The 26,288-nt window shown below is 35.6% G+C and overlaps 1 protein-coding gene across 3 annotated transcripts in view; it reads left to right on the forward strand.

Annotated features, from left to right (window-relative positions):
* Positions 1-25,267, forward strand: part of TRAK2 (trafficking kinesin protein 2) — a 37,686-nt gene extending 12,419 nt beyond the window's left edge. For 2 of the 3 annotated variants that reach the window (XM_025167487.2, XM_088135659.1), the window contains 15 exons: positions 1,428-1,720; positions 2,299-2,493; positions 8,773-8,849; positions 12,877-12,993; positions 14,134-14,343; positions 15,535-15,613; positions 16,219-16,349; positions 16,469-16,543; positions 17,641-17,778; positions 19,589-19,665; positions 20,585-20,788; positions 21,375-21,655; positions 22,394-22,669; positions 23,762-23,861; positions 24,197-25,267. In XM_025167487.2, coding sequence (XP_025023255.1) covers positions 1,684-1,720; positions 2,299-2,493; positions 8,773-8,849; positions 12,877-12,993; positions 14,134-14,343; positions 15,535-15,613; positions 16,219-16,349; positions 16,469-16,543; positions 17,641-17,778; positions 19,589-19,665; positions 20,585-20,788; positions 21,375-21,655; positions 22,394-22,669; positions 23,762-23,861; positions 24,197-24,869 — 2,670 coding nt within the window. In that variant the 5' untranslated portion in view covers positions 1,428-1,683 and the 3' untranslated portion in view covers positions 24,870-25,267. Of the gene's footprint in view, positions 1-1,427; positions 1,721-2,298; positions 2,494-3,398; positions 3,566-8,772; positions 8,850-12,876; positions 12,994-14,133; positions 14,344-15,534; positions 15,614-16,218; positions 16,350-16,468; positions 16,544-17,640; positions 17,779-19,588; positions 19,666-20,584; positions 20,789-21,374; positions 21,656-22,393; positions 22,670-23,761; positions 23,862-24,196 lie in introns of those variants that run through there. The other variant, XM_025167488.2, reaches the window with a different exon arrangement.
* Positions 25,268-26,288: the final 1,021 nt, after the last annotated feature.

The following is a 26,288-nucleotide window of genomic DNA, read 5'->3' on the forward strand; positions in this document are numbered from 1 at the left end:
TCAAACCATTTTCCGTAAAACAAAACCCAAATTTTAATTCTCATCTGCCATCCACTAATTCTAGTTTGCTATATATGTTTCCTAATCCTAAATTAAGAGCCAGTTTGGTGTGGTGGTTAAGGCATCAGGCTAGAAACCAGGAGATTGTGAATTTAGTCCCGCCTTAGGCATGAAGCCAGCTGGATATCCTTGGGCCAGTCACACACTCAGCCTTAGGAAGAAGGCAGTGGCAAGACACTTTTGAAAATCTTGCCAAGAAAACTGCAAATGGACTTATCCAGGCAGTTGCCCAGAGTCAAAATTGACTTGAAGCTACATACAATGGCAAATGTTATTTTTAGGGTGCTGTTAATTGTCTCTAGCCTCAAACTTTTGGGCATGTTTCTTAATCAAACTAGGGTTTCTTAATTGACATGTTAAAAAAAACAGTGTACAATCCTTTACATGTTGACATGACTACATGTAAGAAAGGAGGCTACTTATAAGTTATGTAAAATATGATTAACTTTTTTAAACAAGTTTATATATGTATGTGTGTTATATTTTTCCTAAATGACTTTGCATTAAGAAAACACATGCACTATTGTACTGTATATATAGTACAGTTCAAAGCTTTAATGTGCTGTAATTTGTTTCTATTCTGCTTTTTACCCAAGGACTCATGGCAGTTCAAAATGATTAATACAGATACAAAATTATATATTGCAATAAAGCAAAGCTTATGCAATTATATTAGTAACATTATCTAGTTTACTTAACTTTATATTTAAAGTAATCTTTCCCATTTTATTTAATTGAACAAAGCAAGAAAATAGAGGAAAAAAACCAAAACAACAAGATTATTTGAATTAATCTTGACATTCTTGCAACTAATAGATATTTAGAGTTGCCGGTGAGACATACACATTCTAAGCCATGAAAAGGAATTTGGCTTCTCAGTATGGAATGAATTAATTTCAGATGTCCAAAGCTACTGGTTTTTGTTTTGCTTCTTTCATTGATTTTTTAAATTAATTTTTAAAAATTCATTTATTTTTGGTATTTGGGGACTGCTGAGTGGCTCCTGGCAATTTACAACCATATACAATACAATATACTTATCCATCAAATCATGCAATAGTCCCTCCCACAGGAAAACCAATCCTAGTGTCAGAGTCTTTGATGTTGGAATATTTCTGTTTCATAACATATACTTATAATGAAATATAACAATATTATATATTAAGGGTTTTTTGGGGACTTTATAGATTTTCATGTGCAAGGATAATGCAAAAAAGAGTGGCAGAAAATGAATTGGAAATCTCTTACTTTGATTAAGATGGGGAGGAACCATAATTGCTCATTTAGAAAGCTCTGGTTAGGAGAAGAATTGTTTAAGATGTCTGAAATTGAATGTTAACCATTGTTTTCCTCTTTTTTTCCCCAAGTTGGTGAATGATCTAGGCAAGATTGTGATGTAAAGATAGTGAATCTGGCAGCTTCAGATGTATCCTCCTTGGGCCTAAGTTATCCTCCTGTCTAGCTATAGTTGACATAAACTGAACATAATGCCAGCAATAGGTTAATGGCTGTTGCTTGCCCTAGTTTTATGCCAAACCGTCTTTCAACTCAAATGAGAAGGAGCAAGACATAAAATGGAAACAGGATGTGGTTTTCGAATAATTGAAGCCTGAAGCAACCCTCATGAATTTCAACCACAGAGATTCAGAGAGCATCACTGGTAAGCTGATGAGTTAATTAAAAGGTGCTGGTAGTTGTTTTGGAGATTATTAATGCTTCACGGCTGCAGTCTTCAGTAGTTTATTTTGAACTTTAGAACTGTGTCAAATTTACACTGAGGCAATGCCTTTGTTAGGCCAAACTCAAGGTTGATGAAATAACATGTAAACTTTCACAAAATGCAAGCAGGCAGATCATATAAAAATTAAAAACAACGTTGTGGAAGGGGAAGCGAGAAAAGCATCTAAACCAGCTCCTTTATAAAGGAATGCTGCCTTTTTGAATTAAGGATAAATTGAAGTATTAATAACTTAAAAGCTGGAGTAAGAGAGACATCCATGTTAAAATCAGTGCAGTAGCTGAAAACCCATAGCTTCTTTGAATAATTGATTTGATAATTGATTTCCAATAGAGATAAACATCTATGGCTTGTGCTATTTCTCACTAGCCTTAGTTTAAATCAGAATGAATAACATTACATATTTTGTTTCAGAGTGTGGAAAACCATTTATTTAGCAAAGAAAATAATAGTTTTCTTTCAAAGTTGATCTGTAGTATGATGTCTGCATATATCTTTAGATGTTTGTCCTAATGAAGATCTTCCTGAAGTAGAGCTAGTGAGCATGCTAGAAGAACAACTGCCTCAGTACAAATTACATGTGGATTCCTTATATCTTCCTGTAAATGATGACTGGATCCAGTCAAGAAGCTCTCACAGTCACGACCCTGAAATTTCTTCTCCTGTCCTTGCTGAGGAGGCACTCCATTATATGAGTAAGTATCTCAATACAAATTTAAACATTAAAGATTCAGTCAACCTGCAAAAAGGGCAGAAGTGCCTCCTGATTTGGAGAATTGCATGTTTTCCAATATTAGCACAAAGAACCAGGCTTGGGTCAGGATATATATTTCTAATAAAATTAAAAAACAGTGCAATGTCCTGTGGACTCTTGCTGTTGGTAAATGTACTGTTGAAGAACATGGGAATAAACAACAGTGAACACAGTTGTTAAAATGGCATAGATTGCAATTTATATATAAGACAATGACATTAGCTTATGTCAAGACCCACAAAATAAGACTGTTAAAGTCTCTTTGTACCATTTGTAGCCCAGAAACAATGTACCTGTTGGTTAAATATTGGCTTATACAACTTTTTATTACCTGTGTTTTTGATCAGTTATATGGACTATGGGTGTGTTCAACTTTCTGATCTTTAGGATTGAACTTTCAGTGCAAAGCTGATCAATAAAATATTCATCAGTCCAACTTTCAGTCCACCTAGTAAATAAGTAAAATTCATTTTTGACTAAATAAAATCAGTGCAGCTTCTTTAAGGAGCTGCTGGCAAATACAGTAGTCATTCTCATGCCAGATCTAAAGCACCTTTCCCACTTCAGATTAAAATACTGCACACCTCTAATCTTGTATTACATTGGTGTGCTAACACCTATTGATAAAAGAACAGATTCTCCAGTGAAGCTAAACTCTTAATATGATTGCAATATTCCACATTTAATACCCTTTGTAATTCCAAAACTAGGAAACTAGTTGACTTCTGCATTCAGAGCTGCAATAGCCAATATTGCAGAGTAGCTCCTCCTTTTTTATGACACTTCTGCTTGGAGGAATGTTTATTTGATAACTAAGTAAATATTAGGGAGTGTTGCTTGCAAGTTCAGCAGTGTGTGTGCCACAGAACAAAAAATATGGGCTAGGCATGACTTCAGCTTGGAAGTAATTCTTCTAAACTGTTCCCTGTACATAAGTTATCAGTTGGATATGGCCCTAAGTAACAGGGATGTGAACCAAAATGAAGAGCTACTTATGGATTTCACTCTACAAGGTAAGTGGGCATATAAACATTAGCATATGTACATTATATTTTGACTAGATTTTCCAGAAAATCTGAGAGCTTTATAAAAATTATACATTTTTATAAGATCATAATTGATGGTTAGAGTTTTGATGCTTGTTAGCTGTCCGAGCTACAAATCAGAAAGCCCTTAGATTCAATTTCTTCAAAAGCTGAGTGATTTTAGTAAGGTCTTTCTCTCTTAGATTGTAAGGAAAAACTGAACACAATCCACAACTGAATACAGAGAATACAACTGTATAATACAGAGAATACAACTGAATACAACTGTATAAAGTAGAATGCTGCAAACTTTCTATAGGCAAGAAATTGTAAGAGAGAGAAACTATTTTCATTGATTATCCCCTTTCCTTTTTTTTAATAGTAATTTTATTAAGCATTACAATTAAAAAGATAAGAACTAATACAATCTAAAAAATACAAGAATAGAAAAAATAGAAAGTGCAGAAAAGAGAAAAATAGAAAAGAAAGAAAAATAAGAATATAGTAAAGGAAAAGAAATATATAAAGAAATGACTTCCCCCTTCATCACAAGAAGTATAAACAGTTTTAGTAACTTATCACCTTCTAAAATACAACAAATGATCTCTTCCCCTATCTTATCTCTATCTATAAACTAATCTTTAAAGCCTCATCAGCAAAAGTCAGTTAAGGGTTACTAGAGATATATCTATTTTAACCTTGATCAAATAAACCTTTATATTCCTTGCTTTTACTTTTAACAATCTTGTTCTTTTATCCCTTCAAACTGTCCTAGATTTCATTTTTTTCTTTGTCCCTTCTCACAAAATCCTTCAAAACTTTAACAAGTCCCTTTTGTAAATCTAATATAGGAAAGTTATCCAGGTCACTCTTTTGGTTTGTTATTTGTATATCCCTTTTAATTATTACAACATCAGCTGGTTTCATTTGTATATCATGTAGCAACTTTTTCCATATCATTCTTGTAGCCCGTCACTTTCAAATCAGTCTCAATCTTGTTCAGTAAAACTTATTCCTCTTCTGTAACATCTTTTAAACACAGTTTATCTATAACGGCAGACACTTTTAAAATTAACTTCTGGATCCATTGTTCACAAATATCCTTCAGTATGTCCAATGTTAAAGTAGTTTGCTCCATTCTGTATTAGTAACTCAAATTTAAGTGTTCTTCTCCTTTAATTGTAATCTTTAGTTCCTTCTGGTTCCTTGTAGTGTCCAACCTTCATAGTCTCATCCTATCATGTTTTTTTGAAAATTCAAAATGACAGCATATTCCCACGAGAAGTATTCTTATAATTAATTTCAAAATCTTATTTCAAATCCATCTGGACCCTTAGTCCATTTGTAACTTTTCAAAATCAATGTTCTAATTATCCTTTTACTCTTTATTCCCCCACCAAAATTTTTTTTTAAAGTTCTTAAACTTGTATTTAAAACTTCTTTTGCTAAGGATTGAAGGAGACTCACCTGGTGCTCTAAAACCTGTAGTTGCAAAGGTTTCTAATAGCTAAAAAGCAGTTAAACAGCAATTTCCTAAAGTGATTAAGAAATGAGGCTTGGCGAACCTTATGTCCGTATAGATTATATCATGGCTGTGAGCTTGGTTGAAATCCCTTGAGTCCCAGCCGCTCAACTCATAAGTCATCCACAAAAACCTGTTCCTGTAGTCTACTCACGAGAATCAGCTGTCTGGAGTACAAGTGGGCAATTTCACAATCTCTCCTGTTTCCAGAGAGACTTCGCTGGCCAGAATTCATGTCTGGCCGCTGATCTCTGCCACAATGCCATTCCCGCTCCTTCAGGAGCATCTAGTCCACTAGAATCCTCACTGGAAGTACTGATTACCCCCTTTCCCATTACTTTCTCTACATCCATTGCCACTAAAAATCTCTCTCAGAAGTTTGGGTGACCATTTGGAACAGGGGTTGCTACAAGGAGGAAGAAAATGTATTATAAATGCCTCTTCCCTTCCTTCTGTACAGAAGAGCATCTAGTTTACAGTGCAGAAATCTTCAGTGATTCTGACTTACTTCTGAAAACGGAAGGAACCCTTCTGTTTGTACTTGTACAGTTTGGTCTTGGATATTTTTCTTGCTGGATTTTGGTATTTCTGTATACTACTTAAGTAAAATAATAACTTGGGTTCTCCTTTCTCTCTAATATTTATCTATTGGTTACTGGTTAAGCTGGGCAGGCTTTTGTCCTTTCCTCCTAATAAAAATGGGTAGTTTGATAACTGTCTTCTGCAAGAAATTGTAAATCAATTAGGATATAAATAGATCCACAGAAAAGACTTGTCATGTGTATTTTCTGTTCTGTGTGGTACAGAGGGCATTGCTGTACAGAATGATAAATTGTGCCTCAGCTACATTTTTATTCTTTCCAACCCGATGGAATGTTGGAAAGAAATTATGTATAGTAAAGGAGATTGGAACTGTGTCCACCTCCCTGTCTATCTATTTGCCCTTCAGCAAGATAGCACCAACTTTTAAAGAGACTAAATTTGGTGTTGTGGAGGTGGATTGGGAAGTGAGCAAAAAAAAGAGTGAAAATGGATCAGTTCCAGCTAGGGACGGCAAAGAAAAAAAATCCACCAGTGCAGCCCATGGAAGAGGCACTGATTCAGAATTTTGCTGACTTCTCCATTCTAAAACCCTCCCCTCTCCTTCTCCTTAGTCACATGACTCAGAAGAGAGCTATTATTAAGGATTTGGAGAAAAAATCCAAAAGCCATTCTCTGCATAAAGTTAAAAAATCAAGACTTCTGGTGACTACCCCAATCTGGGATTTTTTTTTTTTAGCAATAACACAGAAATGGGTTTGCCACTGCTTTCCTTTAGGTTATTTTTTTCATCTTCTCAAACCAGCCTACAGCCCACAGCCCTGGGATTTGTTAGTGGTCTTCCATCCAAGTACTAATCCCTCAGATCTTTATTGACATCAGCCAAGGTCAGCCAGATGGTGCCACCTGCTGTGACAAACCTTTGCATACACTTTTTTTTTTGGTGCCTTTAAGTCAGTTTTTGACTCCTAGTGACTGCCTGGACTAGTCCCTGCAGTTGTTTTGGCAAGATTTCAGAAGTGGTTTGCCCTTGCCTGCTTCTTCCTAGGGCTGAGGGAGAGTGACTGGCCCAAGGTCACCCAGCTGGCTTCGTGCCTAAGTGAGGGCTAGAACTCCTGGTCTCCTGGTTTCTAGTCTGATGCCTTAATCTCTAGATTGAACTAGCTCTCTATTAAAGAATGCATGTTTGAAAATACATTAACAAGAAATAGGCATGACAAACTGTTCCAATATCATTTTAAAATAAAAGTGCCTTAACCACCAAACTGACTCTCCTGCATACCGAATCTTTTTTCAGTCAGAATGTATTGCTTACTTACTGTCTTAACAAATGATGAGGGAGGGAGAGAAATGGCTGCCCTCCGCTTTTCTCTGTGTAGCTGAAAGGTGAACACAAACAGTTGATGGTTCTTACTCTTCAGAAGAACTGAATATAAAACTCATAAATATCCAGAAATGGGGTGGGGGTGCATTGATATTTGCCATGTTTTTTACAAAACATGAGCAGATTAATATTGCTGTGTTATACAGCAGTGAAGAGATTGTTTAAAAAGCCTAAAGTATTGTATCCCTTTTACAGTGCAGTGATCTTGACATTTTCTTGCTATTGTTATTGTTTCCTGCTGTTTCATATTTGCTGTATAATAGGTGTTAAACGCTATATTGCCTATTTGTACAGCAGAAATGACTAAAACTGACATGTGTTTTAAAACTATATGCATAAATGTTTCCCAAATAATTCCCTATTTCGTATGTTTTTGAGCCAAGATTTAATCATCTCATTAGCTTTTCTATTCTACTTGGTGAGAAATAAAAATTTTCCACGCAGTATGGCCTCCATGTAGAAAACTTCCTGGGTGATAGCAGGAAGTGACTGCTGCTCCCTGTCCTGATATTTTACATCTGCCAACTTGGCTGGGCTAGCTAGATATTACATACATGTATTGTGTTCAGTAAGACAGGACTCGGCAACATGTTCTCCATGGGCATTAATGTGCCCACAGAACTCTCAGAGTTTACCAATCTTCCTGCCCAGTTTCAAATTTTTATAAATGCACTTAATGACAATGATTGAATGTTAGTAAATTGCAAGGCATCACTTTCTAGCATAATTTTTATTCAGGATACTTCCACACCATCATCATTTTCACTACCCTACACTGCACAGGATTGTAGGAGTAAAGGATTTATCTGGGATTACAAGAACACTTCTGACCCCAAATAATACCATTGATGTTCTCAGAAATTAAACATGGTAGGCATCTTCTTCCAGGTCCTTGTTCTGGAAGTATGCTCAGAAAAAAAGCAAAAATAAGCCGAAGTGGTGGACAATATCCTGGAGAATTAAAAGAGATAGTCAGGAATAATCTTACCAGTTTTGTGTTCTTTGTGTTCACAAAAATCACATTTTGTGATTAGCTGCATGCTGGGTGTAGGCAATTTGTGAATAGGCAGGCTGCCCTCTCCCACAACACACACTCAAAATAGCACCTACATCTACAAGATTTCACATTACAGTAGTAAAAAATACAGGTCTTCCATGTAGCATCCTTTTGCAAAGAAGTGTCTTGCTTCTACTTAGATTGTCCTTACAGTATTGAATCAAGTTATCCAATTCTTGTAGTAAAGATAATTATTCATAACTTGAACATGCAGACCCTTATATACCAAAATGTACATTGTTACTATGAAAACGGTTCTCTAATTCACAACTATATAGATATGTAACTGTTAAATGTTTTCTCCTTCCTCTCCTACTTTTATTTGTTCTTCACAACTAGCTGTTATTGAAATTCCCCCTTTCTCCTTGGCTGGACCTCACAAAAATGCACAGATTAAGTTTCTTCTGTCCTCAAATCTCACATTACAAGATATAGTAAAAAAAAAATTTTTTTAATCATTACCTTAAAATCTTGCTTGCTTGCTTTTTTTCTTCTGTTTTTTTCCTTAAATTTTTAATTAGAATTTATTCCACAAAAGTATGATGCAACAAAGTCTAAATATCCTTTTTCTTGTTCTTATTCTTTAACCATTAACCCTTGCAATTTTTTTGTATATTCTCAAGTATGTTATTTTTGGGACTATATTATTTTCATTTGTTTAAATCACATTAAGGAGTTGTTTTGTTTTTCAGTTGTTGGCACAGATAGAGGAGAGCATGTGTCAAAAAATTGCAATGATATTGAAGTAATCACTCATCTGTTGGCTGAGGTAAAATTGTCTTTCCATTTGTTTTGATTCTGAAGTTATTTATAAATTTGTTGTTTTGTGCTCCTTTGATTTTACATTCGATTTTGCATTTATTTTTATGTCTGTTATAAGTTGTCAAGTCAACAATTTAAGTGTAAGTGAAAGCATGTAATTAATAAAATTTACTGAGGGTAAAATCGAATTAAAATAGCTTACTAATTCAAATAAGAAAAAAAGCATTATTTTACTGTCCAACTAAATGTTTGTCCTTGTTGCTTTAGCAATTGAAAATAAATATTTTAAATTTTAGAAAGATAAATTTAAGGGTAGACATTTTAGTAACATTATTATTAGGGTGTTCATGTTCCAACACCACAATCTTTCTCTGAGTCATATAGTTCAAATTGGCTTAAAATATGGTAAAATCTCATACAAAATGTTACTGCTGGATTAAGTAATGAAGACAGTGCTGGACAACACTGTTCCTTTGGTTCTGTTGCAGTCCAGGTTCCAGCCTGATTTTAAACCTGAAACTGCTTATTGGATCATTTTGATTTGGAAGATAGGGAGGGGAGTTAAGCTCTTTTATGTCAAAGAGAGGCTCAGAGATGTGGTATATAATGGTGATACAATGAATCTAGAAGTCTGTGGACTACATGGCAACTCCAGTATGACAACACATTTATAAAGCAACTGTCTTCTTCTCAGTAATAGGCAGAGGAGTAAGATCTAAGCTTGGAGAAACAGCTCAAAGTTTCCTTTTCCCCGGTCCAGGTCCTTAGAGTAGCAAAGACTATAGAACCAGTTTTTTCCTGACTGGGCCTTGGAGTTAGACTCTTTGCTCAAAAACTATGGGAGAACAGGAACCAGTGAGATGAAGTCAGCAAGAAGAGTATAGCTAGAAATACCAGGGTTATTGTAATGGTATGTAGGAATGACCTTGGGAGACAGGAGGACGAGTCACAGACTAGGCAACGGTCAGATAAAGGGCAACTGAGCCCACAGAAGGAATGGGGGCATTGCAAATGTCTCAGATGGGACCCTCCCTAGTTTCTTGGACTGTAAAGGCAAGGGGGGAGAGATGTATTTTCAGACTTGCAAGATTCTGTTAATGTAACTTTCAAATAAAGGTACACTTCTGGGTGTACTTCTTGTCTGAGCTACCTCGCAAGGCTGACAATTATTTTATTCTTTTCAGTGTTGCTTTGCTTAGTAGCCTTAGTGGGCTTCCACCCTCTGTTCCTTCAACTGTTTCTTCCTTTGCTGAGTTGTAAGTTAATGATTGTTAGCATTGGTATGTATTTTTAGGCCTCCTATGACTTGGCATAGCTATCCTATTTTCCAAGACTTTGTTTTCTTGATTTCAGTTCTTTATTCTTTGATACTCCAATGTCAGGTTTATACCAGAACTATGTCCACATACTCAAAAATAGCTTGGATATGGTAGACCCATTTACAAAGGAAAACTGGAGCCAGTTACTTATAAGTTTAGTTGTGGGGAAGGGGAATCTCCTGTTATGCTCGATCCAGATTCTAAGTAAAGTGGGAAGGGCGTCTTCCCATTCAGCAACGGGGTGGCAGCTTAACTACTGGCTTTGGGTGGAACTTTTTACCTTGGGGAACAGGTATACCCAAGGCACCACAGAATTCAAGAGGTTGGAAGTTGAAGATTGGAGTTCTCAAGAAAGGAACTTGATGGCTTGTGTTTGTGCTTGCAGTATAGATGATTCTAGTGTTTTTCTAAAGGGCTGGTTCAGAGGCTTGATGGATAGTAACGGCTTTTATGTTGGCTTTGATTTCTGTCTGTTCTTAAATGCCAAATATCTGAAAAAGGTCCTGTGTTTTTCCTAAGGTGCCACTACTTTACAGTTGACGCAAAACTCTGTCTCCTCTCTTCAGTGGTTACTTTTAGGGAGACAGTGATGGCAGATTTGGTGACAGTTCTGGGATAAATTAGGCCACACAACTTAATTCAAATAAAGTAAACAAGTGAAGCTGGGTTTTTTTCCCCCTGGGCTCTCTGGAGAAAAAATTGAAATTGGGGTAGTGGTAGATCTTCATTCTTTTGGTTCTCACCCCTCCTCTGGCTTTTACATTCACTAAATCAACGTGCTTTTAATCAGAAATACTGCTGATTTTGATAGAGATATTTAGTTTTTGGTTGAAATATGTTTAGGTGGGTAGAGATACGCGAAAACCTCAGGCTCAAGATTCTTCCAAAATGTTCAGAACAGTCTATTTCACACTTAAAATAGCTGTTTTGCACTACAGTCAGGGGCACAGAATAAAGTGTCCTACACTTGGAATGGTTCGGATTCAAAAAGTTTTGTGTACTTCTGGGTGGAAGTTGGACCTTACATTCACAGCAGATGACTTTAGTGGCTAGAAAATTTTAGCAACCTAGGATCTCAATTGGTAAATCAGTCTAAGTAGAAAAAGACTTGCTGTATTATGTATTTATTTCTTGGGACATTTAAAATAAAATAAAATTTGAAATTCTGAATCAATCAGTCAAAGTTTATTGATTAGCCCTTAGGCCATATCAAAATAATCAGGTACCAGTTTATTTAAATAAGCATTTTCTGGAACACTTACCATTTAGACTGAAAGCTACAAGAGACAAAGCCTTTTCCCATGGCAGTCACCACTGAAGACTTTGTAAATATGGCAGCCTCTCTGCCAAGAACTTCCGCTGACATTCTTTTGTATCCTTTAACAATCTTTAAAGTGTTTTTGTTCTGTCAGTGTTTTTATTGATCTTATTTTTAAATCTTTCTTTTTTTTGCAAAACAAAAACCCAAACCCTAGCATATGTACAATTGTTTAAAAAGAAGCCAAAAACAAGAGAACTAAATAAAGGAAAGAAGGATGAAAACTGAGATTGTATCTGAGAGAATATATGTATATATATATAATCTTAAGAAGAACCAAAAACATTTTAAATATCCAGAAGGACCTTTTTAAAGAAGACTATGATCTGTGAGGGAAGACATGGTTAGTACTGTATCACTAATAAGTAATGACTAAAACTGAGTACATTTATCCTTCACTGTAGAGTTTTTCAGGGACTCCTTTCATTGTGTCAGTTTTGCAGACAAAGCAATTTCTCATAATATTTATTTTGATTTTGTTTAACATTTTTATTATAAATTTTCTTGTGAAGGCTAGTCCTAAGGCTCAGGGAAAGATATGAAAAATAAAAGGAGATAATAATAATAATAATAATAATAATAATAATAATAATAATAATATTAAAATTAAGCAGATGCCAGGAATCAAGACTGCCTTGAAGGCACCATTTTTTTTAAAAAAACAGTGAAATTAAATGAAGTACCTAATCAACTTTCTAGGCAACAGTATTAACCAACCCATCCAACTTAAATTTGATCCTCTAATAAAAAGAATACATTCTCCTCTCCAATCTGTCCCATCTGGCTAGTTAAAAGAGGATTTGTTAAATCAGAATGCCCAGGATGATTCAAGAGGCAGCAAAACAAGATGTACAAAATGTTTCCACTGTCCCATCTGAACAATGACATGAATGATCCTGAATGGAATGTTAGTAACCATTCCTCCAAACACAATGGTGGTAAAACATTGAACTTGGTCAGTAATAATGGTTTCCTAAATACAAAAGGGAGGAAATGGAAACCATTCTTTAAATCCAATATTTAACTATTCCTCTAATATTTAACTTGAGTCCATTGTGAAAATTTACGAAGAATCCTCCAGTATTTGTTATATCACTATGTGATGCCTGTAAATTTTCAGGGAAACTAGCCTTGTTTGATTAAGGATACTATTTTTATCTTAAGTCAGGATTTGCATGTATTTTACATCAGATTTGCATCTGATATATTGGATATAACAAAATCTTGCAATGCCTTTTTTCCCCTTTCTTTCATATCTTTAAGTCTTTATGTCTCTTAAGACATAAAGGGAAACTACATTAAAGTGAAATATTTTATATGCACAAATGAAGAAAATGATAACATTTGAATAAATTATTGGGAAACAAATAGTGCTGTTTATTGATTTTTCTGAGCAGAAAGATCGAGACCTAGAATTAGCAGCGCGAATTGGACAAGCCCTACTTAGACGAAACCATATCCTAACTGAGCAAAATGACGTTCTGGAGGAACAGTTGGGCCAAGCCTTTGACAAAGTAAGTGAACAGGTTTAAGTTTTGGGGATTTTAAGAAGTTAATGTATTGTATAAACATCTGTTGAAGTCATATTAGTTATAAAAGGTACTGATGGGAAAGCAGATGGAAACTTTCATCCTATTGATCTTAGAATAGAAGTTTTCTTTCCTAGGATGTTTCAAGTTAGTCTTTCTTTAATGAAGAAAAGTGCAAGAATTCTATATGTACGTATTATGCAGAGCTAAATATTTCAGCTGAACTCTTGCTTGTACTGTATGCTTATTTTTTGCACCATGTTTCAAACTGTTCTTTATGTATGCTGCATCCTAAACAGCAATTAAGATGTGTGTATAAAATAGGAATTACAATCGATGTAAAGAAAATAAAATTTTAGTCTAATATTTGTATGTATGTAGTTATATGTATGATATTCTCAATTTCCATGATTCTTCTATCTTAAAATAGGAAAAGGTTAAAAAACCAAGGATCCCAGAATGTAGCATTTGATTCTGCAATTTATGAAGAGTCTAGGTCTGGATAATGGTTAGATTGATGATCACTTTACTTTAGGTCCCAAGGAATAATGTTGAGATATAAATGGAATAAATAAACTTTACCTATGGATGTAATGCATTTTAATGTCATTACTTATAGGAAGCAGCTGGACCATGTATAGATATATCACATTGTAAATAAAGAATTATCTTGTATGATGAAATGGGAAACAGCTCTTTATCTTCCTATAATTTAAAAAAAGCACACTGTTGATGATGGGCTGATAAATATTTCTTTAGCCTTAGAGCTATTGACTTTTAAGCCAAAAAAAAAAAAGTACTTCTGCCAAGGAAAATTGATATATGTTCACATTATTGTATTTTGGATAATGACAGTCCAGGAAAGAAAATATGATACTTGGAACATGGAATGAGCAAAGACACCTTCCATTAATATTTCTAAGCCTTCTTATAAAAATTGAAATTTAGGAGGGGATCCATATTTAATATCATTTTAAAAAGGGAGGGGCATTAGTGTATCCTATTGTGGTGGTGGTGGAGACAGCAGTAGAATTTTATTTTAACTTGTCTGTTGATCCACTGGAGTAAATTGCAATGTTTTCAGTAAATGGCTATGTTTAGTAAACAGAAGCCCTTTACAATCAGATTCACCAACTACAGCATGAGCTAACAAAAAAAGACGAACTGCTTCGAGTGGTATCTACTGCTTCTGAAGAAAGTGAGACTGACTCTAGCTGTTCCACACCACTTCGCTTCAATGAGTCCTTCAATTTGTCACAAGGTTTCCTGCAGTTGGATATCTTGCATGATAAACTCAGGGAACTGGAAGAGGAAAACCTATTACTTCGAACAAAGGTAACTTACATTCTTATTCCTGTTGAATATTATTAACTGAATATGAATCCAAGCATTAAAAAAAATATATATTAACATGGCTAAGGTCATGCTTGTGGAGTAAGGGATGAGTAGGATCGTTCATCCAAAAAAGGGCAGCATATAGCTCCCAAAGGATATCTCCAAATTGAAGAAATGGACATTAGAATGCAACGTAGATACAAGTGACCCCAAAGCAATTCCAACTTCACATGTGTGCTGTGAGATCTGAGATGACAGTGACTGACCAGAAGAGGGATGTAAGCTGACAGTGGATGCTTCAGTGAAAATTTTTCTGTAGTGTGGGTGCTGTAAAAAAGGTGAACTCTTTTATTTGGAGTCATTAGAAAAGGAATTGAAAATAAAATTAGTGATATTGTAATTTCTTTATACAAATCTGTAGAATAACTCTGCTAGAGATATTTGTAATGGTGTTAACCTCATCTGTCCCAGGAATCATCTACAACATACAGTGTAAGGACTGTAACAACCACTATGTAGGACAGATAGGTAGAAGGCTAGCAGAGCACATCCATGAACACCAACTAGCAGTCAGAAGACATGATGAAAACTCCTTAATCTCATAACACATGGACAGACTTAACCATAGTTTCAACTGGGAAACTGTCAGCATCTTAGACCAAGCTAAATCCAAAAGTGCAAGGGAATTCCTGGAAGCTTGGTATTCAGACAAGGCAGCGTCAACAGGCACATAGAGGTAAACAACATCTACCCACTATTCAAAAAAGACAATAGAAAGGAAAACAAAAGACCAGAACATATCCTCACCAGCAGTCATCACCCAGATAAGCAGAGATTAACATCAAGATTATCACCAGACATACAATCAAGCAGTAAACAATACCCTAATCAAGGAACTGGGGGGGGGGGATAAAAACAAAACCCGCACCCCCACCAACACTGCCAGGGCATGCCACTGTATATAAACAGAGAGCAAACCCCATTCCATTCTAGCACTGGAGATGTTATTTAGCTGGGTAACAAAACGTTTGCAAGAAGACAACCAAGCTCAGAGAACCCCAAGGACTCCACTCACCTAATTTGAATATATTCTACAGTGAACGTTCTGTTGTACAAAGAATGGGGAAGAAAGAATATATTTACAGATAGCGTTCATTTTTAAATTATTGAAACTCTTAAATGTTTTTGAAGGCATGCCATCTGAAGTCTGAAACCATGACATATGAAGATAAGGAGCATCAGCTGGTCACTGACTGTGTTAAAGAAATCAGTGAGTATTCTGATCACATCTTCCACAGAGAATAGATCTTTAGGCACAAATCCAGTTTACCTTCATGCTTCCAGGTTGGAGCTCTGTACCATTCTTAACTTCACTTGGTCCTTTAAAAGACTTGAGGTATTTCAGGGTCCCTCCAGACATAACTGAATTGCACTTTATATCATCCCACCAAACTGGCCATGCTGCAAGGGGTTCCAGCTCAATAATTAGCAGGTAATAGGTTCCCTAATTTATATACATGAATAGAAATCTGTAAAGCTTTAAATTATATTTTTTCTATTAAGTTAAATTCCTCTTACCTTTTCTCTGCCAATCTTTAAATATGATTATTAATTGCAAATCCACTAGCCTTCAAGTGAAGTGTTAATAAACGTTGCTATTAAGCAGGTTATTAAAACCATTAAAACTTGATTAATGGAGAATCCTAGTTGTTGAGATCTAGGATTCAAACAGACACAGTTATCTGAATTGCATTTTCTCCTGGCTTTTTCTTGAAATAATTTCATTGTGTGAAAGGCTTTAAGGAGTTTGTTGTTCAGAATAGGTGATACACTGCTGTTGTCTCAACTAAGCATGTATCCTGCTATATGTCTTAGAGGAAACAAATGCTCAGATTGCAAGAATGAGTGAAGAGCTGATGAGGAAAGATGAAGAGCTGATTCAATACCAGGAGGAAATCTCATCCCTCTTATCTCAGATTGTTGATCTTCAGCATAAGATCAAAGAGGTATGTATGCACAAAGTTCAGAGAACAGAAATGTTGAAAGTCAAACAGTTACTTGCATTAAAAAGTTATTATTTCCATGTTCATGTAGGATTAAATAACCATATTTTGTATGCCCTCAGCATGTAATTGAAAAGGAAGAACTGAAACTGCATCTACAAGCTTCTAAAGATGCCCAGAAACAGCTGACAGCAGAGGTACTGATGCCATCTAGTTTCCCATTTTTGGTGTAGAGAACAAATATGGAAAAAAAATGGGGAATATTTTATATGAGAATATTCAGATTTTTCCTGAATATTGATAGAGAATTTTTTGGTGTACAGCTTTGATTGGGATACCATTCACTTTTTTTTTGGTTTGACAAATGAAGAAAAAAATCAGAATCTTAAAAAAAGACTCCCTACTATTTTTTATTCATTGTATAAATACCTTAGTATTTTTTCCCATTGCCAGAATATTATGGCTGAAATATTTGAAGGATGAAGAATCTATAAAACATACTTCATATGGTTCATGGTGCAATTCTGTATATGTTTGTGTTGGCTGAGGCAGAATTCACTGTGTTGGTAACACTAGGCTTCTGCAGAACTGATGAGTTGCTCTACTGTCGCTGAAGGGCTCGGCATGCCTGCTTTGACCTCTTCCATGAACGGCTTTTGGGAGTTCCTGTATGGCCAGAAGACCTTGGAGAATCTCAAGGCAGCATTAAGCTTTCAAGAGACTGTGGCTAATTTGTACCTTATGCACGTGAATCTAGCACATAGACCTGATATTTAATGCAGTAGTTGTAGGTTTGTAGCCTTACATATTACATGCAAATAAATATAAAACATTACTTAAAAATTAAGATTGTATCCAATCTGATCATCCCCAGTTTCACCAGAATAGATTCCTCCTCTCTCTGGCAGCTTCTCTTGTTCCCCTAGAATCTATTCCAGCAGAAAACAAACACACTGGACAAAAGAAAGCACCCCTATGGAATGCTGGGTGTTGGCCTCTTTTGGAGGGATACTAAAATAATTTACATAGCATTTCTTTTACCTTAAGTTTTTTTAAAAAATGAAGGGACAGCAGCTGTTAACATATTTCAGCATGCTTAAAATAGGTATTTCATTAGTAGAATTGTAATTTTGTAATTGCTAGTTTGTCCATCTTCTATTTATTATATCAGTGATTGATTAATGTGTGATTTCAGAAATATCTCATTGGTAATAATATTTCTTTGGATTATATGTAATTAGCTTCTTCAGTACCTCTTCTTCTCATGGTTGATTGACCTTTTATATTCTTGTAGCTGCATGATGTACAAGAGCGGAATACAGAATGTCTGGGGATGTTGCATGAGTCACAAGAAGAAGTGAAGGGATTGCGCAGTAAAGCTAGCCAGGCTGCCCTTCTCAGCCGACCCCAGCTGTGTGGACCATTTCCTGCGGTAATCTAAGCTTTCTGACTGTAGCAGATCCCATTAGTTAAGCTCTTTGATCCTGCCAATATGTTTTAGGTACGATGAAATTTCAACGGCAAACTTGAACTGGTTGTTCTTCGGAAATATCAGAGAAAGTTGGCACCAGTGATCCCTTCTAAATTTAGTTTCTTTTTCTGTGTCCTACTTTCTTCTGTATTAACTGAGTAACTTATTTCATTTGGAGAACAAAGAAAGCAATATTGAACAAGAAGGACTGGCACTCTTCTTGTTTTGATGCTACTTTCCCTTTAGTTTTGTTGTGGTTTGGAAGAAACACTATGGTTCTTTTGATAGAACTGCAGCTAAGATTTGTGTCCACCACCTCTTTCTGACTTTACTCTCATTATAATAGTCTCTCCTACAAACTTCTCAACCAGTTTCTTTTTCTGCTATGTGCCAGTTTCTATCTTCTGAGGGAAGAGGAAGGAACAGATTCTCTGGACAGATCTTTAGTCATCTGCTTGTTAAGAATGTCTGTGGAAATAACATTTTCTGCTTTTTCCTCTTCTTTTAAGAAAGAATATTGGGAACCCACTAGTCTTTGGAAGGTGTGCTTTAATTGAACATTAGTATGGTTTGTCATGACATGTAAACTTTGATATAACTCATAAATGAAAAACTGGAAAAATTACATTTTCTCATCCTTGTATAATGATATATTAACATTACTTGCCATTTTTCTACTTAGTTGTCCTTTTGTAATATCTGTTCTTTACGCTTAGAACTAAATATTTCAAGCATTTATTGTGAAGAAATATTGTATGAAATATTTTCTTCCTATATAAATAGATTAAACAACAAGGTTTCTGTTAAGCAGGAGAGTCAGAATAACATCAGTAGCATTGCAGTAGATTAAGCCCTGCAACTTTTCTATGTGTGTTTTGACATTGCGCACATGCCTAGGAGAGGTGGGCTTATGTCAAGAATGCTGTTCTGATGAACATAGCCAGTTCTTGTAGATACTGCTGCTATTAGGAATTACCTCATTCCTTCATTACTGTAGGAAAAACCTCAGTATGACTGTACTATAGAAATCAAGCAATGAATTGCCAAAGCAGTTCTGCAAACAAGCTGTCAAGATCACTTCTGAATGGTAGATAGAGCTATTGGTTCCTACTGTGTTACTTTTTTAATAACAGTAAATATGCATTTAGAAAAATGTCCCTGTTCTAAATTATGATTGTCGATCACTTCGGCACCATTTACATTTTGTTAAGACATTTTGCTTGTAACTGAACTTTATAAGGAGTCCCCCAGCAATTTTAGATGTGTACATAGCACATAATTGGAGGATGAGGAAACTTTCGGATGGGAATGTACTGATTTCCTGGAAATAAATTTTTGGAATAAAGAGGTACTTATTTTGTCCTAACTGAAGATTCCTCCAAAGAAGTAATGTTGTTGTAGCTCCTTAATTACTTTGTAAAGGGAGTTGTTTTTGTACTTCAGTATCTCCTTTTCTTGGTAGCTGATGAGAATATCTGTTTTAGTAATATAATCTGAATGTCCAGATTGTTAGAGAATCTAAAATAATGGAGATTTACCCAGGTTTTGAAAAGGAAATGATTGAGCAGAAAAGAATCTGAAGTTACCACTTAACTCTTCACCAGCATGGATCTGTACGAGTGTAATATGTAAATGCTATCTTAAACTTCAGACATGGACTTCGTTGGGACATTTTCTCGATATTATTAAACTTACTAAAAAAAATCAGGTTACCATTTTATCTGGGTATACCTTAAGAAACTTGTTAATTCCTACTGTCTTAAATTTGAAGGAATCTCTGGCAGCAGAAATTGAGGGAACAATGAAGAAAGTGCTAAGTTTGGATGAGGAATCACTGTCTAAACAAAAGTAAGTGCAGCTCTTGTTTTTTCCACCTTAACTCACTTTGCAGGTTCTTCTATAGGGCTTCTTCCCTGCTATCACTATAGTATTAAGACAAATTGATGTAGTTCCACATATATGTCCATTATTATTTTATAATAATATACTATATATAATATATATATAATTTTTGTATGTGTATTTAGATATTTTCAAGCTATTACACAGTGTATTAATTATACTCTCTAATGTATAACTTGCTGAATGCAAACTGAAATTATATCCTTGACTAAGTCTTCAGGGCTTTTATGTTTAATTTATGATAAACTCTGAAAAATTATTCCACAACATTTTAAGATAAGAACATGCAGTTCTAGTAATTACAAGACTAGTTTTCTTTCATTAGAAAAGCTACCAGCTACATTTTTATTTTCACAACATTTTTTCAGGGTATTTATTGGTGCAGGCATATAATAAGCTAATTGCCCCTTACATGAATCCCACTAAGAAACTCTGAAGTCATTATTGTAGCCTTTTACTACACGTTTAGGAGAACATTTGCAATCATGGTTAGGAGAACATGTTGCTGTAACTCTCATAGTGTAAACAAATGGGTGGTATAAGCCTGTCCATCAAAAGTGAGATGGTGAGAGGGGAAATGCATGCATCAGTTTTTATAAATTGTGATATATTTGGTACCACCCAGTCATTTACCAGTCGATCTCTTTTGAGATGGGTGCCGTTTCAGCAACTGGGGAGGGGCTGAGAAGAAGGAAGATGATGACAGAGATACCTTTTGTGCATACTTAGAATGAGCTAAATAACGTATTATTGGTTGGTTTTTAAGGGTGATTTTTAATACTAGATGAAATATTTATCAACCTCTTCCAGAAGAGACTTGCAAAATCTTTTTGTATTTATTGTCTGTTTCCCTTCTTTTTTCCAGGATTCAACAGAAACGTATATTTGATACTGTCAAACTTGCTAATGGTATATGTGGCCGTTCTGCTTCGTGTCCTGTTTCGCTATCCATTCCAGGATCGAATCGTTCAAGTGTTGTCATGACAGCAAAACCTTTTCATTCTGGTTTGCAACTTGTGGAAGGAAAAGTACCTCAGCCTCTAAAGACCAGTGCAGAGGATGTTTCCAAGTAAAGAAATAGCAGTGTTTGAGCTTTGATTGGCTGTGTTGGATTCTGCACTACTAGCTTTTTATGGGTGTGGGGGGAATTGAGGGCAGGGGAGAATTTTTCTTTTAAGCCAAATTCTGCTTTTTTCTTATGTGCTTTATTTAATATATATGTGCGCATGAATGTCGAGTACTATCAAGTAGAAGGCTGCACATAGCCATTTTTCCTTTCAGTAACGTAATGTTATGCCTGCCGAGGGAAATATTTTGGCATCGTTCAAATAGTATAATAATGTCAATTTAGAACATGAGTAAGCAACAAAGAAAAGGTCACTTTACTTCCATTACACAGATTTCCCTCATGGAGTCTTCACCCAAACTCTATTCGCTGTGGGTGGAGACAGCACAGTTACGAGACAATTGGGACAGGATGGAATTTAGTACAAATCACTTACTACTAGAGGAGCACATTACTTTCTCTGCTTACAGCAACATGCCATATACATGGTTCTGAATCGTCTAAAAGAATGAGGATGGCAAATTGTGCTAAAATATGGACATACCAATTTATGTCCTATTGATACAATTTTAATTTTGCATTTTAACAGGGAAACTCAGAAGCTGAGCCATCCAGATATCCCTTCAGAAGATGATGTAGCCACTGCTTTATATAGACTTAATCTCCGTTGTCAGAATTACTTGAGTGAAAAACAGTTCTTTGAAGAAGAATGGAAGCGTAAGATACTTCTGCTGGCTGACCAGAAAAAAGAACCGGTAGAGAACTGTCTTTCACTGAGTGGCAATTCAGAACGTGCTGACTTCTCTGGATCTTCCAGCAGCATGCGTTCTCTTCTCCCAGAGAAATTGCAAATCGTCAAACCCCTTGAAGGTAAGATGATCACAGTCTTGTTTTCAGTCTCCAGTGAATACAGTTTTTCATTGTGAGCTTAATATGGTTGTCTGCAGGTGGCTACTTTACAGCCAGGCAGTAATCTGGCCTCAGGTTCAATTATCTGATCATTCCTCCTCATTATCTCTCAGACTACTTCCAGATATAAATTTGTGCTGTCCCACAAAAAGGGTGTTTGATTCTGTTTCTGATTATTTTTCATCCAAATTATATATTCGAGGGAAACTATTGAATACAATTGTGTGCCTTTTGGTATCTCTGCCTGACTTACTTCGCTGTTAATCCTTATTACATAGCTCTGTGTCTCACACCCAACTCCATGTTATTGAAAACAATCCATGTCCAAGCAAGTTTTCACAGTGAAACAGAAAGAATAAACTTTTGTGGGAGTTAACAAGCAAAGAAATTGCTGCCATTTGGTCCATTAAAATGCTATCTAGATATTCACTGAAGGAAAATAAATGAGTGAAGATAGTGCCTTTGTCTTAACCCAAACCATTATTTTCTGCTTCAAAGGAAAACATCTCAGATTTAAATCTGAAGGATCCACAAGTGGGAGAGACCTTGCTAGATTTGCTCCTATCTTACAAAATCCTGTCAATTTGCATTATGTGCAGTAGCCTCCAACTCCCAATTAATACTTCTTTAGTTGGCTGCCAAGTATTAAGACGTGCACTGCGCGAAGGCCTTTTGTGACTTCTGTTTCTTCCTCTCTAGGCTCTCAGACCCTGTTTCATTGGCAGCAGCTGGCTCAGCCTAACCTAGGCACAATTCTTGACCCTCGCCCTGGTGTTGTCACAAAAGGTTTCACAGCACTGTCTCAAGAGGATGTCTATTATCTTTCTGATTTGGAAGAAGATGAAGAAGAAAGGGATGAAGGTATAACGTTCCAAGTACAGCCTTCTCCATGGGAGGAAAGTAAAGAGATAGTGCCAAAGTCAATGCCAGGAATTTTCCTCCCACCTGTTAAATTAGCGACAGTTCCTGTTACAGGTAAGGATTTGTAGCATAACCATTGCAATCTTTGTTGAATTTTCTAACCACCTAGTCTTGTATTTCTGCTGAAGTTTTAGTGACTTCACAGATCATTTTTTATTTATTATTTTATAATGTGCGATCAGTCCTGTTAAAGCAGTTCAATTCTTGCCAGAAGATACATATTCTTGAGGAATGTGTGAGATCCTATCCCACTTGCATAAGGGAGGTTCTGGAAACATATTTCCCAGAATCTCTTAAAATATATATTCAGAGAGTTCAAAAACCCTCTTGAATGGAATACACCGTTATGTGAGGAGCTGGGAGGATTCCTGCCAAATTAGGCAGAGATACTTTCAATGAAAAAGCTTACTTGCAGGAACTCTTTTCCATTAATATAGCAGAGGCTTATATATAGTTAAATGCGACAGTTTTAAAGTCTGAATCATGTTTTGCTCACTATTTTATTGAGGAGGGTGATTTTTCTGTTACTTTTGTGGAAATAAAAAAAAATTAACCTTACATTCAGTCAAAGATAATGGCTAGTACAGTAAAGTAGATGATGACAGTAACAGTCTTGAGCTGCTGCTGAAGTAATGGTCATTATATAGAGTGACCATGGGATTGGCTGCTCCCTCCCTTGATTTCCCTCTACTTGATTTAACTATAATTAAACCTCATCTTGGCATGTTACTTATCTGTCATTAATACTAACAAATAAAATTACTCAAGCTCTTGAAATTAATGTGACCAGAATCCTTAAACACTGTTAATTGCACAAGTGGAATTTGGACCAAAGAGGAACTGTAGAATGCTTGAACATGCTCCCCATTTTTAATTATAGTTAACAAATGGGGAAGAATATATCAACTGCATTTCTAGTTGCCATATTCACAATAGCCCATTCTAAAATAGCAAAACGTGTTTAAGAATCATAATTTATCTTAGACATCTTATTAGAAAGATGACTTGAAGTAATGTGGACCATGTTTTCTTTCATCTATTTGCATTGAATTACTAAATTTATTACACATTAATTCAATTTTTCATTAGCCTGCTAGTATATTTTCCATCTCCTTTTCATCATATGTGTTATAATTTGCATTGTAGCTTCCAATCCAGGAAAATGTCTTTCATCTACAAACTCTACATTTACTTTTACTACTTGTAGAATACTTCACCCATCTGATATCACACAGGTTACACCCAGGTAAGGACATTTACTGTTACTCTTAACAGTTAGTTATATTCAGGCAATCTGGAATTGAGCATCTACTTGATAAATAGGCTACAGTTTATGCATTTATTAATTAAATTAGCAACATTCACATTTAAATTTTTTAGAAAGCAATGAAAATAAAGAAGGAAAAGCAGATAAACAGGGGTATGTACCATGTAATGAATTCAGAGCCTAAAATTGGTGCAGCACAGAAGTTCTGACCTTGAATACTGAAAGGTTTCTCCTTCCCTCCCCCCTTTGCACTTTCTACAGAAGTTGTTAATAACAATATTTAATATGTTTTATTTTCTTGCTTTGTTTTCCAGTGCTTTGTATCCTCCCTCGTGCTCTGGAAGTTGTAGCAGTACAAGCAGTGTAATTACAAGCTCCCCAGCCATGTTGTATAAGCTTAGTATTGGAGAATTCCTCACTAACAGAAGAGATTCCACTACCACTTTCAGTAGTACTAGAAGTTTAGCTAAGCTTTTGCAAGAACAAGGCATCTCAGCCACGGTCTACAACAGTCCGGTCTTGGAGAAAGCGCCACTGCTTCATCATTCCAAGATACTTGCTGTACCATCAACACCTCCAAATTCTCCTTTGCATTCCCCTTGTTCTTCTCCTCTGCCTTTTGAGCCTCGAGCATATGTGTCTGAAAATTTTTTGGCCTCTCGACCAGCTGAAACATTATTACATGAGCTGTATGGACAAAAAACCTCAAATCCTTCTGATGCAGGACAGCTGAAGATGAATCTGGTGGAGAGGCTAAAGAAACTGGGGATTGCTAGAGCTGTCAAACAGCCTGAGGCAGGGGGTAATAGAAAGAGTCAGAGGAAAAGTAACTGTCTCCAAAGACAAGGCTCAAGAGTGTATGTTAGCACAGGCAGCAATTTGATGGGGGGCCTGAGAAGAAACCACAGTCTTCCAGTCTTGATTGGAGCACTTGCAGGCCCAATAAGCACAACCTCCACAACAATGGGGGTCCTGAAGGAGGATTGAGCTGTTTAGCATGGGATACTCTTAGCTGGGAAACAGTACAAAATGCTTGGAAATGGGAAGGTAGATTAGGTATAAATGGATGCATTAGGAATAAGATTATTGAATGATAAAGGTACGTGGCTAAATGGGATGTGGGAGATTCAGCATAAGAAGAAATAGTAAAATTTAAGAAAGGAAGAAGTAGAGAAAACCAAAATTTATTCTTGAGATGACTGAAAAGACTTTCATGATTAAAAGGAGGTAATGCAAACAAATATATTTTCTACCATTGATATTAAAAAAAAAAAACAGCAAATGTCTATGCAATTTTATTTTAGAATATGTTTTATTGGGTATCATCTAAGAGATCCTTGTATATAAGTAGAACATCTAAAATTGTATATAATTGTAAGGAAGTACATACTCCAGACAACAGGTGCAATTTGTTTATAGAGAAGAAATCAGCTCAATTCTAAAGTAGAAAGATCAGTGAAATATTTGCTTTTTTACTAAATAATCTTGCACACTCAAAAAATCTAGGAGTGCAAAATTACAATGTACTCTGTTGCACAAACAAAAAACCTCTGTTTAAAAAGGAGTCAAGTGTATGTGCTTTATGGAGGTTATATATACATTTGGGAAGGATATATTTTGCAAGCAAGAAAGGTTTTGTTATTCTACATGTGGTAGTATTTGGAAGATGTTGCACATTAATGTTGCAATAATCTTGAAGATTCTGTACATTTGCAACACAATCACTAGTTAATAAAATTGTCTCTGGGAACATGTATGTTACAAAAATAGTGTGATAACAATTTTCTGATTCTTGGGAAGTTAAGGCATAGCTTTCAGAGAGAAACATCAAGAGATTTACAAAGTAATATGCACAACTTGCTGTGTTAATGTGCAACAGGATGACAGCTATTATTCAAGCTGCAGTAGACAAAGAATTGTGATTCATAAATAATTAAATCTAAGATAAATTCCAAGCTTAATGTTTCTGAACCAATTTTGGGATGGCAGGATTTTGTGTTTCACAGAGTGAACACAGTGGGATAGCTTTGAATGTGAGGCAGAAGCGGGAAGGAGAGAAAAAGCACAAGTGACTCAGATTTTTCTTCTTTTATATTTGGATAACTGAAGGAGGAGATTCTTAAACTACACACATCTCACTTGCTCATTTAATTGCTGATCAAGAATATTTGCAAAGAGTGCCATGAGTGCACTGAGTTGCTTGATTTATTTTTACAATGAGCAAATGCTCATAGCCACCTTGCCATAAATCAAGAAGGAGATGATGAAGATATGTATGTTTGAAAATTAAGCACAGACAGTAACTATGTGATTTAACCTGTGGGTTTTATAAGGCTATTCGCTATATTAGTTCTAGACACTGTAGGGTGCATCCAGAAGTACTAAGCAGATGGGGTGTAAGCAATA

This window comes from Python bivittatus, unplaced genomic scaffold, assembly GCF_059951505.1.
Source record: "Python bivittatus isolate LINGU-HERP-01145 unplaced genomic scaffold, Pbiv_v1 ctg000200_np1212, whole genome shotgun sequence".
Lineage (NCBI taxonomy): Eukaryota > Metazoa > Chordata > Lepidosauria > Squamata > Pythonidae > Python > Python bivittatus.